General features: G+C 39.7%; 1 protein-coding gene across 9 annotated transcripts in view; it reads right to left on the reverse strand.

Annotated features, from left to right (window-relative positions):
• Positions 1-19,999, reverse strand: part of LOC120724739 (kelch-like protein 29) — a 262,953-nt gene that overhangs the window by 126,934 nt on the left and 116,020 nt on the right. The window contains exon 1 of one of the 9 annotated variants that reach the window (XM_040017102.1): positions 1-19,999. This exon is cut by the window's right edge and continues 9,268 nt beyond it. The exons of the other annotated variants lie outside the window; for them this stretch is intronic. Within the exon in view, the coding sequence (XP_039873036.1) occupies positions 1-141 (141 nt within the window). The 5' untranslated portion in view covers positions 142-19,999. 9 annotated transcript variants of the gene reach the window in all.

A 19,999-nucleotide genomic window follows, 5' to 3' on the forward strand; every position in this document is an offset into this window, starting at 1 on the left:
TGTAGAGAGGTATCTCCTTTCCATGACAACGCGCTGACACCTAAATGTGCGGTGGATTTGTTCTGGACTTCCGTCATAATAGTGCTGAATGCTGGAGCGAAACCACGGGGCGGCTGTGTCCAATCTATTAGACTGGAACATACCAGAGCATCTCACAAGTAAACAAAGAGACTACTGCGCCATTTTTGGCAGCCATCTTAAAAAGCGAGCGGTGCACCAACGTGCCGAACAGCCTGGTGGCATAGATGGCGAAGGCGCGTATTCACTGTGATGGCTGCGCGCTGAAAACATGGAGAGGAATCGAGGTAATGCTGTTTTTACTCCGACCGGTCCAGCGAAATGTCTTCAAATGCTGCGATTAGACGTGTCGAGCGCATTGTGGAAGCGCTTTTCTCTAAAATTGAGAAGCAAATCTTTGTTTTAAAAACCTTATTGTGAATGCGAAGCTGTTTTAGCCTTACCGAAGCACAAAATGTGTTACATTTTACCTACAGGTTTAAACCAATTTAAACCGAAAAAATAACCTTCTGTAGATGCTTGTGACTGCAAAAACTACAACTCCAAAGTACTTTTACATTATTATTATGCAATTTTTGCATTACTTTCAGTCTGCAAGCTTTGGTATGCCAGCTATCACAGCCTTTTGGAAACTCCAGAACGCCATGTTTCAAGTCTGCATTTGGACTCGAATGCACGAAAGATTAAAAAGTTACTTTTCTTTAAAAAAAAAATAAAGTTATAGATGTGGAAAAACAAGGCAGAGGAAACGCAGGCTGCCTAAATAACGTCCAAGGTTAAAGACAAAGTTTATTCAAAGAAAAAGAAAGGGGTGGGGGGTGCAAGGAAGAGAAAAAACAAAGCTCAGGGCCTAACTGGAAACACAAAGAGACGGACGAGTGGAGGGTAAACCGAAAAAAGCAAAAACTGACAGGAGAGAAGCGGGACTCGGGGTTCTTTTCATTATGCTAATATATGCTGCCTCATGTCCCTTTTCCTCCCGTGACCCTGAAACCGTTCCCTCTCCGTCACCACAGAGGATCCTCAAATCCCTTAAATACACCTTAAGGAAACGAGGAAGCTTTCAGAGGAGCCTTCCTGCATAGGTGGCACACTTGCACACGTGCTAGTCGTGCGGTTTACCCACCAATAACAGTAAAACAATTATGACACAAGATGCAACATCACACCTAACACATTATAAAGTACAGGGTAATGTAACTGCAGAGTGTTGCAGCATCACACAAATCAACTGCATTTTTAAATGTATCTCTTTAGTTTTGCAAATGACATTAATGAAATTACATATCTCAAAACAAGCAGTTTGACAGCTGACAACTACACCCGATACTGACGCCGTTACACCGAGTTTAATATTTCTCGTCAGGAAGTTTCGGGTTTTTCTGCAGTGACGTCACTCCTGAGTTAAAAAAGTCAGGAAAGTGAGCATAAACAGGATTGTTTTGGTTCTTAAGGTAGAGCCACTCTCGTATTACTACGAGTGGAAGGGGCCGTTCCAGATTAAAATTCTGACTGGGAACGCAGAAATTTCGACGTTATCTGGAACAAGGCAGGGCACAAGGAAGTCATGGGTGGGGAAACGGCAATGACAGGAAGTAAGATCACCTAAGCCACACAACTAGCAAAATAAAATAGGAAGTGAAAACGAGGAGCGACAAGGACACACACAACACAGAGCGACAGTGAGAAACAAGGGCACCGTGATCTCTCGACATAAAACAAAGCCCTAACAAAGGTCTACAGAAATGCCACATCCACAGTCGCCATCTGGATTTCAGAAATATCACTCTATACCAGACTAATATCAGCCGTTACCGGTTGCTGACTGGCAAAGAAATACACCGAAAATTTGAAAACTAAACACAAACACAGCGCACATGCTTCCAGGCACCAACACTTAATACTGACCCCCAGCAGCACAACAGACAAACACAATGAAAACACGAGCGCCTGGTGGATATATATATGCTGCTGATGCACCACAGAAAGGGATACTGATACAGGCTCTATAATTTGAAGCCGCGGGCCAAACAAGTGAAGGGGAACGGACTTCGCTTCCACTAAAATTCCAGCTAAGACACTCCGACAGCTCCTGGCTTGATGCACACGTTCCAGAAAAGAGAAGCGTGATCGCAGGGGCGAGGCCGACAAGCTTCAGTGGAAAAGCAGGGCTGGAAACCCCGCCTAATATCCCATGAGTGCTTCGAGGTTGCAGCGTTTGCCCTCCAAACCCTACCTCCCTACTTTGTTTTCTTTTCCTTTTCAGACCGAGTAAGTGGCTAGGCCGCTACAGTACTGTGAACATGTCTTAGCTTTGGGACCGAGCGGCGTGGTCAGGCTTTTAGGGAGGTTGACCAGTGCTTGGACATGTGAATCGCGGAGACATCCTAATGTCATGGTAACACCTCCCAAAGGAGAGTGTCAGGAACCATGTTGCCCTCCTTCGGATCAGCCTGGGATAGTTAGAGACACAGGACTCCGGCAGGCCGTGACCCTGCCTTGATATGTGGCGAGCGTTTTGGGAACAAAATACCCACGGCCTGTCACGGCGACAGCATCAGAGACGATTGTGTAGCTGTTATCTGTGGGTGAAACGACTGCTACGTGTGGCCACGGGCGCACACACGCCCAAGCCACAATGTGTGGCTGTAATAAATGAGCGTTAACTGGGCAAACAGCCATTTAGTGCTAAAGAATAAATTGAATTTATATTGATATTGCAATATGAAGGGAAACAATATCTGCTTTGCCAAGAGAGCAGCATGGGGAGCTGTTAAATGCATTTTTTACAATGCATGCAATCAGCAAGCCAAATACTGGGATGTTCTGGGCAGACAGACCAAATAGCAGATTCCCGGGGAGAGTTTATACAGTGTGTCAAGACCAAACGAAATGACTTCTTTACCACCATATACATTTGCACTTCACACATTGCTATGGCTTTACAATCGGTGGCACAGCGCATCAGCGTTACCTTGACTTCTGGATGCTTAGTGAATGTGGCTGCTTCAGGAACAAGCGACGCCATTTATTCTGTTATGCATGAAAACCCGTTCCTCCCTCTGTGTTACCAAGTTGTATTAGCAGCGGCTAAAGAATTTTTGAATCAAACTTCTTTTTTCTTTTCTACAAAAAAAAAAAAAAAAAAAAATCAAGGACGAGTTAGCGGCAGCGTTCGATAAATTAGTATTGAACTTCAATTTGTGAGGAGAAGCTATAAACTTCTGTCTTGACCTCTGATATATTCTGTCAGCCTGACCATAACCTCACACTCCACTTAACACTTATTTCTCTATAATGGTAACTGTCAAAGGGATGTGATGGGAATATGTTACCCCTGTGAGACACTCGCTCCACACAGCATGGAGGAGGGTTTAATCGAAGGAGAGCAGAGTTCTCTAGCTAACGTGTCTGCTAACAACAACTCAATGCTGCCCAGAAAATCTTCTTTATCTTTATGGGAATTCTTTGGCTTGGTGTTTATAGGAATCTGCTAATGAGATGGGAAAAAATAAACTAATAGCATCTAGAGTCAAGAGAGGGACTCTTGCAGGTATAAAGCATTTGATATACATTCCCTATTAGCGTGCATGCAGTGTATATAAATGTCTTCTATTGGCTTTTGCTTGACATGAAAGATTTGGCAAACAAAAAACAAAAATGCATTTGGTCAATAGAAAGGATAAGCACAGAAGAGGGTTTTGGCCGGCACTCTTGTCGGCCTGACAAATTGCCCAAATTTGTCCTCCCCAATAGCTGATTTCAAATCAGACGGCATTAAAATAAGCAGAGCTGCATTTTGTTTAACCACCCATCCAAATCCACCGGATTTAGTTTGCTAGAAATGCACATGCTGAAGCATTTTACAGTGTTACATCACCTCGGCACCCAGAAGGCAAAATCTCTAATCAGACTACAAGTGTTGGTAATTAAACTGAAAATTCAGGCGCTGCCAGTGGCCACTATTTGCTGTGAATGTGCGTAATTATCGCCGCAGCGCTGCGGCATTATGGGCTCACAATGGCCAAGTTTATCAGCTCCACTCAGATGAACTCTGGACACTGAAATGAATATGCCAGTTGGCTGAAGAGTGCCTATCACCTTTCATCGAGGTTTCGGGGGGGGGGGGGGGAGGCAGTATAAAGCGAGGTACGGTGGAAATAAAACTCTTCACTGAGGTAGATAACAGTGTTTTCACTTAAGAGCTTTTCCAGATGGAACAGCGTGTCCAAATTTGAGCATCACATGAAAACAAAGCAAAGAAACGTGTTGGTATTCTAAACGCAGATTCATTTTTATGTAAGCAGCGTGACTTGTGAGAGGGATATGGTCTTCAGCCTGGGACTTTTATCAGTCAAGAAGCAGTGCTCTCGCAGCCATATGTGTAACCTGTGGTGGCGTTGCAGCCTTTGAGGTTTGGGTCTTGGAACTCCTGCCCTGCTCCCCCAGGGACTGAGAGGAGGCTAAAAGACTGGTTTTATCCCACAAGATGAAGTGGTCAGTGCAGCTCTGTGCTTCTGCAATCACAGGGGGGAGTCCAAACAGCGCGCTGCTTGGGGTAAGATATAAACTGGAGAGGCATGCTGGGATCATTAGAAACCCAAGTCTCCTAAAGAAACTGAGAAATAGCCATGAACTACACAGCGGCAGGTGGATAAACAGACCTTCGCTTGAATTATGGGAGGATTTTTCTCTCTTTTTCTTTTCTTTTTTTTTTTTATTTAAGCAAAAGACTTTTCTGTTTGGAGCCGCCTTTCAACTGCCTGTGAATGAGCTTCTCTTGATTTGGCCTAATGTTGTTGGTTTTTCAAATGCTAATGCCGTTCTATACAGATGGCAAAAGTAATTTCAAGGTCCATCTCCGGTGTTACTGTGTTGAAAGTTACAATTGACAAGTGAAATTAGGATGTTTTTGCAAATCGGCCGATGTCTACAAGCTTGTTTCGATTCTTAACAGCACTTTTTTTTTTAAAAACTATTTGTTCTAAATCATCTCATCTCCTCGTTAGAATGCAGATAAATACTTTAAAGAGAAAACTAGACATTGAATGGTATACAAAAAAGATTCCTCACAATCATGTATTCTGACCACTACGAGGATGAGAAATCTATTTTTGTTTTTATTAATAAATGCTAGAGAAGGTCTGTGCAGTCTGCGAGTGTATATTTCAAGAGGTAAAATCGATGCAGTGTGCCTGTCAATGTTGCAGTGCAGACATATTCTCCGCTTCCTTTGTTTTCTGCTTTCAAAGTGTCCACCTCTCTTCAGTAAACTCATATTGCAGTTAAAATGCGACCAACAGCATCATTGTAAGGAATCCAAAGGCGAACGTGTCAGGGAGAAATTCCTCTCGTTAGCTAGCATTTGTCCTTTTTTTTTTTTTTTTTTTACCTTAAAACCGAGAGACTCAAGGTTTAGTATTCACTTTAGTCAGAGTGCCAGTGAAACAGGCGCGCCTAAAAAACAAAAGTGTTGCTTTGGATCACTCTAACAGGTATACACTTATCACATCTGAGAAGGCTGTACTTCAAAAAAAAAAAGCAGGGAGGTCTTTTAAAGCCAATATTTACTCCTGTTGGCATTTATAAAATCATTTTGACTTTGTTCTTTCAGTTTACTCATTTGTTGTGTGATAGTGCAAGAGATTAAAAGTGTTTCTGCTTTGTGAACACAGACAGATAACATTAATATTCATGAGTTAGATGATTAATCACCAACACGGATGAGTCACGTTATAAAAAAAAGGTCCTGCAGCCAAATATATAACTAGCATGCTCCACTGAAGTGGGCCTTCATACTTGGAGAGTGTTGCTTTGCCTACTGATCCACGACAAACATCCATTGCATACCACAGTTATGTTAGTCTGCGATTATGCGGCAATGCATGGAGGCAGCAATGTTCTAGGAACTGTTAACATCTGCAGTAAGAATGCATTTGAAGCAGTTTTTTAAGTAAGGGCTTCGATGGACTTTATCTAGAAGCTCCCTCTTGTTGGCCAGGAGTGTGCACCTGTCCTTTTTTACTGTACCCGAATGACTCGATGTCGTCTCTGGACTTTAATAGCACCTCTGTTGTCAGTGATAGCGTCCGCGCTGTGTGCGGTTTCCCCTCACATGGTCCTGCACACCTGCTCACCGTGCAGTTGTTGACGGCAGCTTGTAATCTGAAATAGTCTGCAGAATTGAGCTGCTAAGTCCCTTGCAGGAGTGGGACACGGTTATGGCTGGAAGGAAAGGACGAGGAGGAATAAGAGGGAACATCTTCCCTCCAGCTTATTGAGCTGTCAGGTTTCAGTCCCTATCAGAGCGCATTGATTTCCTGCCTCATATTTGACTGTACGTTCTTTTCTAAGTGTCTTTGACAAGAGCGCTTCACATAATGGGCCCTGCTTTGGTGGTTAAGACCACATCACGATGCCAGTCCACATATTGATCCGTGTTGACACTAAGCATAGTTCTTTATTTAAATGGATCCATAACAGGGTAAGCGGGCTCCTGCTTCACACTATGATGTTTAATGAAAAACTATCTCACTGTATATCGAGTGCGACGCAGTGGAGCCATCCCGAGCTGACACAGGGGTGACACAAAGACAGCAAAAGTGCTTTATGCATGTGTGTGTGTGTGTGTGTGTGTGTGTAGATTTAACATTTCCCTGCAATGAATCTTCTGTGAATTTTAAAGAGCCAACTTAAAATTATATTTTTGCATTAGCATTTCAGTGACCTTTCCAGCACTCAGTTCTGCTGTCAAAAACTATACTGCAGGGAAGGAATACACCAAATGAAGCAGGATAAACTTTAAAAAACTGATAAAATTAATATTAGGCTTGTCTTGGAACACTTGCTGTCATGAATGGCTGTATGAAAAAGATATTCACAGTAGGTTTATTTTAATATCAAAAGGTTATTCGCCAAGAAAACGAAACACGTTTCTGTATCAGAAAATAATGCGCATTATGGATCAGGAGGTATTTAAGTATTTAATTATTTTGGAACAGAAGATTTGGTTAGGGTTAGAAACAGATCACTTGTCTTTACAGAGCTTCATCAAATCCTTAATGTTTCTGGGCTGTTACTTAGATATACAAAGCTTCACAGTATTGTATGAGGCCCAGGCTTTAAGGGGGTTTCTGTCAATAGTTGTCATTTTTCTCACCAAGCTATTTGCCGATGGTATGGTAGCCGATCGTAGCCTTATGAAAGTTAGAAATCTTGTCCATGATGTCCTTTGTTCTTGAGAGCTCTTTGTCCTATTAGAGATATCCTATTCAACAAAGTGGTGCAATCTATAAATGGACTGGTTGTTATATACCGCTTTTCTACTCTACTTGAGCATTTTATGCACACAAGAATTTTTTTCTACATACATAAGTGCTTTCTGTCTAACATTCAAACACATTCACACTGATGAATGCATCAGGAGCAACTCGAGGTTCAGGATCTTTGCCAAGGACACTCTGCAGACTGGAGCAGCTTAATCGAAGGGATCGAACCACCAACATCCCGATTAGTACCCGACCTGCTCTACCTCCTGAGCTATGCTAATCGACCATACTAATCCATACTAAAAAAATAAAAATAAAAATACTACCCAACAAACATTATTACTGGCAGCAGTGCTGAAACCAGCAGTACTGTCTTCACCTCCTCCAGCTTACAAACAAGTTCACACAGCACCACCGAGGAATTTCGAGAGGTCAGCAAAGCTTCTGTTTCAACAAAATGTAAGTAAGACAAAATTCTCATGTAAATCTTGTTAGAGCACATGTTTAAAATGAGTTAGCAATTTTCTGACAGCCATATTAGCCATCGCTTATGCTATTAAAAGGTAGCAAATAGCAGCAACGGCAAATAATAAAAGAAAGTTCATGTAGTAGCCAGCACAAGTTCTTAGCCCTAAACCTACCCTAATAACTCTACACTGGGAGTACACAGCACTACCTCCGACTACCTAAAAATATATTTTATTTTTTCATTACCTTAGAGGTTGTGAGACAACTGAAAAATTTCGTTAAAAAATTATTAAAAGTTGTGATGATATTGTTTCTATTGTTCTCATCTTTTTAAAGGAAAGATTCTCTGCTAATTTTTTGTCATTTTTTCCCTGTCTGATGGTGCCGATTATCGAGTTTGAAATTCTCGTGTTGCTGTTGATTAGCGTCCTTTAACCAAATTCTTGCAGATCAACAACTTATTTTAATTTATAGTTGTGTCAGAATGTTTTATTTTGTATTTATTGTTGTTCATAATGTATTTGTTAATGTATCTTTAGGTTGTTCGTTTATTTGTATGTGAGAATAATTGGTTGTTCGACATGATTTAATAATTACTTTCACACACACACACACACACACACACACACACACACACACACACACACACACACACGTGGAGATATAAATTTCACAAAAATGTGTTTTTGACTAAAATTTGCATCTTTACAATCCTCAAATTCACAATCCTGCCTCAGAAATCACATCGTAAACCTTACAACACAGAGGCCGTCATATTATATCAAAATAAAACATTTGGAGCAGACCAAAAAATGGGTTGTGCTTTTTATAAAGACAAGACCTCATAATGGAGATATACAACGTGCATGCAGAGGACATTGCTCGTGAGAACATTTGCAATCTCTCGGCCATGCCCGGACATTAGTTGGAGTCATTAGGCCCATTTAAATGAGGTTGTTAAGCCGATGAAATGAGGCCATATATTTGAATGTAGAAACAAAAGTAAGAGTCTGCCATTTCTCACTGGTACACAATGTCTTCACAGTGAAAGATGTAATAACTCTTGCTGAAGGGAATAGCTTGGGTTAAACAGTTTGGCAGTCAAAAGTCACCAGTCCCAGTTCACAATGCACTCTATCACAAACACATTTTCAGAGCAGCAGTAACTGCAACAGCAGCTTCAGCATGCTGGTAGCGTTGCATGCTGAACGTGATGAAACCATTAGGATGCCTTTAATTAGATCGTTTTCAGCTGCCTGCAAAATGCAAGTTATCTTAATGTGTGACCTAATCTACAATAGGACATGGTATTATTGTAATCCTCACAATGATAATGCACAAACCGTGACAAATAAGCAATTTAACCACACTCTAGCATTATCACATATTGGTCTTTCAGTGGGGATTTGTAATAGTTTGTAACATAATTGGCCTGATCTGATGGTGATCAGAGGAAGAACAAAAAGAAACAAACGGTCACTTCTGACTGAAAACTTTAACCGAACGGATTAATATTCCTCTGCAGATGTTAGTGGGTTTAGCTACAAAACAACTCATTAAAGTACAGTAAAAAATAAAATAAAATATGGCCTTAAAAAAATCTACCTGGTACAGGCAGAGGACTGAGTGTGGGTATAGTTAAGAATGTACAATAACCTTTGCAGGAAACATTAAGCTAATTATGGTCTTTCCTGTCTAATTTTGCAACAACGCAGCTCATGATGTTGGTATCTGAACGGCTGGAGTGGGGATGTAGAGTGGGGTCAGTTAATAAATCATTAGAATCTGGCTTACATCCATTGAAGTCTTCAAGGTCAACTTAATGATTTATTGGTTGAAAATTGACAAAAAGCATTATACTCCACATAGAGTAAGTACCATATATAGATTTCAAATATCGTGCCACATTTGACCTCTGACCTCTCCTACAAGGTCAATACACTGATCTGAAGCTCAACATCATGATAATGCTATTAGAGTGAGAGGTAGAGGTTTTCACACTGACAAAAACATGCTGGCATAGGATACTTATTAAGTTCAGCTGATTTATTTTATTTATTTTGATTTTTTTTTTTTTTTACATTGCGGTGACAGGTTACAACTGTTAAATAAATAACACATTTCAATACGTGTTACTGTGGTCCTGAATAAGTGTCTTTTATTTCTGGAAAACAAAATACACAAAATTTAAACTGCTTTTACTAAACAGTGAAATGTATGCCACACAAGCACTTGTTTTTACTACAAACGTCATTACTACATTTAAGTTTAAGCTCAAATATATATAAAAAGACATTACAGACCCGGGTCATCCACTGTTTGAGCTGTTGCTGTCAGGCAGGCGGTGTATAACCAGGGCAAATTAATTTAAACAGCTGTTACCCAGCAGCAATTACTACACTCATCAAAGCAGTAACATAAGTCTGTTTGTGGAATTAGGCATGAGTGCAATACAACCTGTCTATGCCTATTGTGCGTGTGTGTGTGTGCATGGGTTTATCTTTTTTAATTATTATTATTATTTACTGCCATTTTTAGACTAATGCTTTTTTAATGAGAGCACAAGGATGGGATTAGCAATTTTAATTTTGTAATTTTAATATACTAGTTACAATAACAATTAAGTTATTCTATTCTTAAAATGACCAAAGACAACTAAATACAAAATACAATAGTATTCCCCTGAAAGTTAATTTAGTTTATAACAGTGCCAATTCACAACCCCATTTCAGCAAGCACTTGGCAACCGTGGAAAAGAAAAACTTCCTTTCAAGAGGAAGAAACCTTTTGGCAGAACCAGGTTCTGGGAGGGAATCCACCTGCCGTGGCTGGTTTTGGTTGATAGGTAAATACGGCCTAGAGAGAAAGAGGCCTTGGCAGATGTTTGCACTCTCAGAATGCTTCTTCTTCTACTTAGTTTCAAAATAAAGAGCAATGTGCAAGCAAAGCTCTATTAGGCCTGGATGTTTACAGCCAAAATAATTTTGATAATGTTAATCTGTTTTGAGATCACGATTATTTGCCATTATTATTCACTGAATTTGTTGAGGAAATGTTTTTATTGCACTTGCAATAAATAACACATCTTTCGCATTAATGTTGTGTAATTATCATTCCTGATAATGTACACGTCTTTGCATAAACAAATTGGCCTTCCTTTTCACCTAAGTTGAGTGCATCTCTTGGAAGAAAAAAATGTTATCCAAGTTTAAAAAATGGTAACAAAAAAACTAACACAAAATGTAACCAACAGGGCGCTGCTTTCACTTTTACATGTGCTGCAATCTCGCTACTTAAAACATCTTTGCAGACAAATGAGTTGTTTATGCACTTCATTTAAGTGCATTTCCTAGAAGCAAAGTATAAAGTCTTTCAATCCATTTGCTGCACCTGCATGATGGATGTGAAGGAAACTCAAAGTAGCAAAGTACTGAATAGCTGTGAGATAACTTTCCATCTTCCCTGCAACATTTTGCATACAGTGCAGGTTTTGTCAGTTCGGAGAAATAACTGCACCGGGGGATAACATATCTTTTGTCCGGCGTTTTGACTGTTTTCATGAAGCCTTCGGTACTCATCGTGTTTAATGGAAAGATATCTTTGGCCAAACAGAATGCGATGGTGTTCGTGATTTCGGTGCGTCTTTGTGAGCTGGATGGACATAGCTCACGTGGATGTCTGAGCTGATGTTGGATGATTCACGTTACCAGCCATTGCATCGTTTTACTCGGCCTTCATACATTCATCAAACTGCAGTTTGTGCTTTTTAGCCAGTTGAATAAGTTAGTTGTGATGCTTTGCAATGCATAAACAACTCTACAACACTCTTCTTGATTAATATAACGTGCCCTAAATCCAAAATATTTCTAAATAATGGATGAAGATCAAATTCTATATTTCAGGTCTTCACCTTCTGATGTGCCAGACATTTGCTTTTTGTCGTATATCTGCCTTTTAATGTATTGTTACTCAACCAAATTTCTCCAGAAAATTCAAACGCACATGGTAAGGCACCGATTTAAGAAGTACTTGATTTGCTTTTGCTTTGCTCTCTGCTGCCAAGCACACATGTTCAAAATCACTCAATCATGTTCATTAAATTGTAGGAAGCCAATTCTGCCATGGAAATGAAAATTAGATTCATTGTGCAGCCTGCTTTTAAGTTGGAGTTATGTTAATTCGAATGTCCTTGACAATGCAACAACTTGATTGGTCAGTTGCAGTGACAGTCCAGTTACCAACATGGCAATATGAGATCACACATGTAACAACGCACTATTTTCAGCCGTTGCTCCTAAAGAAGAGTCATAATGTCTATACCAACTGTGTCTCAACATGTATGATATACTGTGTGTGGTGGATGCATGACTGACTGGTGAATTAGATGCTAAAGAGACCAAGACCAAGAGAAACAGTTCAGTATTCACTGTTATACTTCTGCAAGTTGCCTAAAATGTTCAGAAGTGACAGCAATCACCCCTTTAGAGACAAATCCTGCTTAAGTGCTAATCAAGAATTATGGCTCTGATTAAAAACTGTGTTCCTTTTGTTGCTCAACTCTGATGAATCAGTCAAGGGTGATACAACCAGGAGATGTGCTCGGAAACTAATCACATTCCATCTCTTTGTTTTTGATAAAATTGAGTCCTCTTTTCCTGTATTCACTCATTTCAGAGTGCACGGGTAAGGCTGAGAAGAAGCTCAAATATCATTCACGGTAAAAGATCTCAAGATGAGATTGATGAATTATTAATTACTCGCGTCTTTATGAACTCTGGACGGTTTTAAATGATCCTATTTGTGAGCTCGGTTTTCGTCCTTTTTCCTCTTGCAGGTTTTCTTCATATTTTGCCCATGTCTGCAGCTCCATTGAAAATCTGGCGTATGGTAAATAGCCTTAAATTAGGTCCCTGGCCTTCCCGCTTGGTTATCTGTGATGATCGGAACAGTGTGTGCTGCTTGAAAAGACCCATTTTCCCTCTGGCACATCATTTAACATGTCTCATTTACCAGGAAAATATGCAGGTCACACACCAAGAGATTTCTGGTCACATCCTTACAACGCTCGATTCAAATTTAAAAGATTTGAATTAGAACAACTATTACATTTCTTCTATTTCTCGTGCTTCCTCCTGATAAATATTTATGTTTCCCTTTTCTTTGACCACAATAAATTTCAAGTAGGTGCCTACAGCAGGAAGAGAGAAAAAACCCTTTATACTTGGTAATGATAGCTCAACCCAGATCTTTGAGGGGCACCTTATAAAATAAGGAGACACAAAGAAGGAACATTGTTCAGTTTAGCAACACAGGGGAGGCGTTTGTATAATCTAAAAGGTTAAATTACAGATACAGAGTTAAATCTATGGCAGTAATTGTGTAACATATTTTCGGTATTCTCAGAAACGCCTACAGAGATAACTAAGTGCAACCAGCTGTTTCAAAATATCAGCTAATGGTTTAAAAAGAAAGCTGGGGGAAGGGAAAAAGATTTTATTCGGAATTAAGAGTCACAACATTTAAATTTGCCTCTGTATGCACACAAATGTTTCTGTGTAAGATATTCTGTATTAGAGGCTTTAATAGGGCAGCTTACAGCTCTGATGGTTCATAATAGTTTACTATAAATTCTAATTTTCTGTCTAGTTCAAGCCAATAAGCAAAACTTTTATGCCGAAGCATAAAAAAGAAATCCAAAATAAACCCAAATGTGCAGGAACCTGAAGATAAAGACAAACTGTTTAGTAAATATTAAAATTTCCACTTTGTTTGGAAGATTTTTAATATTAAGCATCACTTTTATTTAATAGTACGATTGATAATTTCTTAAATGTTGATCTGACAGCAACATGAAAACATGGTGAACGCGTTAAACAGTTCACACATACTGAACGAGGAGCATTATTACCCTGAATCTGTTGCTAGTTTTTATGTGCCACATGTGCCTTTAGCAACAAGCTAGTGAAGCTGATGAGTTATAGCAGGTGAGCAATCAGATACTTTAATCAGATTTTAAATGATCCTGTTTGACAGCTGGGTTTTAGTCATTTTTCTCTTGCAGGTTTTTTTTTTTTTTCATATTCTGCTGATGTCTGCAACTCCACTGAAAATCAAGCATATGGTAAACAGGCCTTAAATGAGGTCCCTGGCCTTCCAGCTTGGTTACCTGTGATGATTGGAATAGCTGACATTCAGGTTCATCGTGAGGAGCCAGTAGATACCGAATTACGATTACACGGCATGAATGACTCAACACGTTCAATATGGTTTCACCTTTTTTTTTTTTTAAATTAACCACTGAACAGTCAACAATAAAACCACGGTGTAGGTAAACTGAACAACACTGATTTGGAATTTGCTTGCCAGTGTTTTGCTGGCAAACCTTGAGTTACTCTGACACACAACACACACCCAAACAATAATGAGCCTCACATCACAAAGTAGGGAAACGCCTCCCTGCCACGCTTGTCAAAGACTGCTTAGCAATGAACAAGCCAGAGAGGATAAGGTGTTGACCCGGCCTCCAGACTCTACAGATCCCAGCACAACTGAGCATCTGCAAGATGTGCCCGAACAAGCCAAATCCACGGAGACTCCCAACCTGAAACATAAAGAACCCCACAGATCCAGTGTGAACTTCCTGCTGTCAGACACTTTGACCCTCTTGTGCCCAAACAGGTCAGATCTGGTGGTACAGGCAGGCGGCTAATTGGTGTATATTACAGAAACCGTGGGACTTTTATTTTGGAGAGGTCTGTCTTAAAAAAGAGATTTAATCCCCTAACGACAGGATAATAATAACAAAAAATAAAAGTAGCTGGTGGTTTAACTTTATGCAAAACAATGCACTTTGTAACTGCGAGGCCTGACACAAACTATTCTGTTTGGGGTTTTTTTATGGGGTGGGGAGGAGGGATAATATTTTGTTTGTGCCAAAAATTCACACGTTCCCAATCGACATAGAGAGTTACAGGTTGGATTTAGACCACACAAGGTTAAACTATTAATTTGCAAAGTAAGAAGGTATTTCTGTGACTTAATAGTGCCCCTTTTAATTAAAAGGGGCACTATTATGCTCTAAAATACTCTTACTGTACAAGTGAAGCCTAAGAAATCTAGAGTCGAGTCTTATTTCGTGCGACAGTTTCAATAGCTGCCCTCGAAGATGGTTGGCAAAAAGATTTGTGGGAGTTCTGCGCCATTTATCAGGGAAAATCTGCCGCATGAGAAATCTGATATGGTTCAAGACATTCAAGATTCAGTCTGCAGTATTTCTATTTTCTTTTGTGCGTTTCTCTTTTGTTGTGTGTGCCTATTGAGAATGATGATTTACTTGTACAATAAAGTTTTATGAAACAAGCAGGTATAATAATCCTGCAATCTTGTAAGGGAAAAAAAAAATTAGAAAGCGCTAGCAACACCGCTGATCTCGGATGTTCTGCTTTTTTTATTCGTGTCTGTCTCATATTGTGTAGGCATCACGGCTCAAATCAGCAGCTGTCATTAAATGAATCGCAGACGGTTTATTCAACTGCACTTATTCATTTTTAACCTTGTCAAGGTAATCATTCTGCGAGGAAGACAGACACACCCACACGTTCATCTCTCTGCTTTTATTCTCCAGAGAGAAACCACACACATGCACAAACACACGAACCCACAACACTCTGCATAAAATGTTTCATTTCCAAGTTGGCTTACAAAATTCACAGTAACAAGACAATCACCCTCATTTTCAATAATCTTCATTGTGGGTTCACAAAGCCCGAGATAATAATTCGGCTGATTTTCAATTGAATTGTTCTGGACTTTGTGATTCAATGTGATGCAGACTTGATGGTCCTTCGAAAGACATTTGGGAAATATCGCAAAGGTATGCATACCGAGCTCTTTGAACCCTTTAAACAATTTAGGCCATATTCTCTGATCACTCTCCTGGTGATTTCCTACCTAAAATATGAAAATTCTGCCCAAATAAACGAAGAATAGTCCTGGATTGTGTCAAACATGCACTGCTCTTTCAAGCAGAGATATTAATGTCAGTTTCTAATTGAATCTTAGCCCCAAACTTAATTATCACACGCTATAGTTTCAAGATGCTTTTGTGCACCAACAGAAGACGAGCCATTACGAAAAAACAAATTGACTCAAGTCGCTGGCACTATCATAGCAAAGTCATTTACCGGCCAATGGCTAAAAGCTGTTGAATAAAAAACACCTGCCAAGAGCTGGAGGGGGCTTTCATTTGAACAACATCCATAAATTCATTTAGTGCAGTGAAATATTCGTGCAAAGACTCTTCATTAACAGTAAAAAAACAAAAGACAAAGAAATCAATACATGGGTTTCATAGATGTGCAATAGCTCAGCAAAAACAAGCCTGCAATAAACTGTGGCCCTAAAATAACATGCTGCAAGTGTATCGTTTATAGTATATACTGTGCTTGGCTCATGTTTGACAATATTTATTGCTCCAACAGATGCACAGCACTTCTCATAATGATTCATGATGAAATGGTTCCAATTTCAATCTGACCTTGAGAGCCTTCTCTCCATGCACCGTTCTGACATACTGCGCGTCATCAGGAAGACAGTAGATGTGGTGCGAGCGCGCAAACAGTCCCTCGAAATCAGCTTCCTAATTGAGATGACAGCTGTAGAATCGCCAACAACAACAAAAACAACCAAAACGTAGAAGGACGTCTGCGCGGTCGGATAAAGGCAGCGTTTTTTTCCCCCCCTCCTGCTTCCTTCAAAGATGGAAATATGACTCAAACTGGGCTGACATTTAGGCTCCAGCTCACAGTAACAGCACCAGGAATGGATCAAAATGAACGAGGGATGTCGTGATGGAAGCCGGGGAGCGGGCAGCGATGCAACAATCATACCTTACTTTTTCATTTATGTCAAATCACGGTACGCGCGCTCGCTCGCTCCCTGTGAAATGACAGGCCGTGACAAACGGTGCCTTCTGGCATGGCTGGAAGAGAACGGCGACGAACAAAACCGCCGACCCCACCGGCACTTAAGACGACGACGCAACGCTGACAGATCAGTGGCAAGCCACAGACAACACAACAAGTGTCCCGTGTATTCTCATACTGACGTTTGGGTGGTGAGTGAGGACCCACGGTGTCGCTTACACACCTGTAAAGAAAGTTGTGGCAGAACTGCATTTCATAAAGTAATTACAGGTTACAGTGATTGATTAAAGGTGAATTTTACTTTACTTTAAGTTTGCCTAAATAAAGCTTTATAGCTGATGTCAGTACAAAGCAAGTTTAGGAACAGGATTTATGCTAAAGAGCTAAGATTAATGAATGGCAATATTAAGAGAGGCTTTTAGTCCCGAGTATGGAATTTAATACTGTACCGAGCGATGCTATTTCCATAGAAAATCCACTATTCTGTCATCGGTGCTATAAAGCACAGTCCTAATAAAAATTCACTTGAGAAATGGATATATAAATATAATGTTACATATTAGCAATTTGTAACAGAATACCAACCTGAAATTGACAACCAGTAGTGTAATCCACCAGATTAATCAAATTTAGTAATCATAATCTAATTGCTTTCAATTACTTTTTGGATTGCTTTGTCTCCAGACTCGGTAAAATATTATGTTGAACAGACAATTTATTCCATTCTAATTTGCAGACTAATTTGAATAGGGATATTATCCTCCTCTTCAAACATTATCAACTGTTATTTCCCAGAAGTATCTAATCTGATTAGGGTTGCAATAAAGTTTGCAGGGCTGTTATTAGAGCCGAATTACAAAGGAATACAGACTGTGTGGCCTTTGTTGTTTCACAGACGATGATCCGCGTGTTTGTGCATCTCGTGCACGGCGAGATTATGAAAATACAGAGGGACTTGAGGTTGTAGGTAAATGTGACGGCCAGCTGTTGATATTAGCAGGAATAAATGTAAGGGCTGGTCACGGTGCACATTGGAGCAATTGTTGTGAAATAGGACTGGGGGAAGAAAAAAATTGATGCTGAAGCTGTAAAGAGCTTTCTGCCTGGCGTAATCTTAAACCCATTCAACAAAACATGACCTTATTCGTAGCATAACCTCTCTGCACAATAGCTATAGTAATTCTAACATTTTTTGCTGCATACCTGCATCTATTTCTTGGATGGGTGGAATGTTTCTTTCTTTTGTGGAAACACATTAGAATGTGTGCAATTTGTAATAACCATTCCCGCTATTATACACGGCCCAGATTTATTCTTTCCAATTACACGGCAGTTCCACTGTTGTTATCATTATGAATAGGAGTATGGTGGCTTAGTGTTTACCAGAGCCGCCTCACAGCCAAGAAGGTCCTTGGTTTGATTTTTTTTTTTTCTTTATTATTTCATCTGTGTGAGCCCAGACATGCAAAATGGTTTGTTTGTTAGCTCAGACACTGGTCCACTGGTGACCCTTCCAAAATATCGGCTCACCGAGCTCATGTTGAGATGAGCTCAAATATTTAACATAAGAGGCAGGCAAAGAGTATGAATATATGGATGGAATTTTAGGAGAACCTTTTCCTTAAGCACACAAAAAATGTGTGTTCTTACTAATATCTTCTCTAAATTTATGTGGTGAAAAGAAAATAAGAGCAGTGCTATTCAAGAGGCATCACAATTGATTCAGCGGCTTGGCAATAACCCCAGACAGCCATAATCAGAAGAAGCCATCTTCATGCAAAGCACTTAGATTTTAGCTATTTAGGCATTTTGCAATAATACTCTGCTTGAATTAGAATTTCAAATATGGGACATTTACTTATACACTGAATATACTTTATTTCACCAGACAACTTCTTACTTGTACTTACTATATGTATGTATTACGATTTTCTGCATTAGTTATGGATGTTTTCTTTCAAAAGAGAACAAAAACAATGGCATTTATATAACTTTACCTCTGTTTTTATTATACTCTTATCAGCAACATCAACTGTGAGGTATTTGATGTTACTTTTTACTTTAAAAAAAAAAAAAAGCGCGCAGGTAAAAACTACTAAACACAAAAAATGAAAGGAAAATATTGAACATGTGTATACAGGGTTTGTGGTTATAGCCAAAGGCAACTTGGCGGTGTGATGATGCGTGGAGCACCTAATGAGAAACACTGAGCTCCCAGTAATTTGTTAGCCCGAGTTAAGGTCAAAACCGCAAATGCTGCATGATTGAGTCGCCCCCAAAGTCCCTATTAGAATTTGCATTTAAAATATATCTATTATTTATGTGTGTATTATTAAAATGGCCGGCTTTAGATCCCCTGAGTCTGGTGCACAGGGAAGGCCCACAGCAAGTAGGCCACAATGCTGGGGACTCGCAGTCGAATAATGGACTGATAGAAATGCAAGAATAAGGAGAGAGAGATAAAAAGTTGTCTGTAGTCGAGGAAAAGCTTCTGTCATAATGAGGACCTTGTTATATTAAAAAAAAGGTGAGAGAGAAAAAAGTTTGTTATATGCGCTGGATGGTAAAAATAGAATACAGGAAGCAGGGCCTGCTAGCCAGCAGAAGTCTCCAGATTAAGTGTAAATAATGTGTTAAATGTGCATGTAAGATGTTAAACATACTGAATAAGATCCATAGAAATGCTATGCTGCAGTGGTGTCCCTAAAAAATGCTTCTGCATTCTCAAAGAAACATTGCCCAGGCAGAGAGGTAATATTGCCAATTGCTGACTGAAGATAAGCTTATAGCCCTGTACATTTGGCAAATCAGCATCCTCCAATCTGACATAAAAAGGGCAATTATTTTATCGCCCCAAGCAGAAACTATCAGCAGTACAGTAGAGCCATTTGTTGTTATTGACCATGATGAATGCAGGGACCCAAGACTCATTCGTTAAAGAGATTAGCCCAGATCAACTGGACATCCTAATCAAAGCGCGAGCTAAAGTATGCGCCACATTTCTAATGGATCCAGCAGAGATTTTACTTGGATGCAGTCATTCACTTTTAACACAGTACAGGGACAAATAAAAACGAGGGTTGTTAGGGGCAGGAAATGTTTATCTGCCAGTTAAAAATACCTATCAGAGCACAGCTAGAGAGGATCAACCTGTACTTTACATTTCTGCACCAGAAAAACAAAGTTTGACTTAGCTACCACCAGCTACTTTTACTAATACTACTACTAATCACATCACCCAAGTTTCTGTCAACTACAAATGTATTTGTTTAATATGTCGCACCAATGATTATTATTATTTATAGCTTTGTTTTTGTATAT

The sequence above is a fragment of the Simochromis diagramma genome, unplaced genomic scaffold (genome assembly GCF_900408965.1).
Source record: "Simochromis diagramma unplaced genomic scaffold, fSimDia1.1 OVJJ01000802.1, whole genome shotgun sequence".
Classification (NCBI taxonomy): Eukaryota; Metazoa; Chordata; class Actinopteri; order Cichliformes; family Cichlidae; genus Simochromis; species Simochromis diagramma.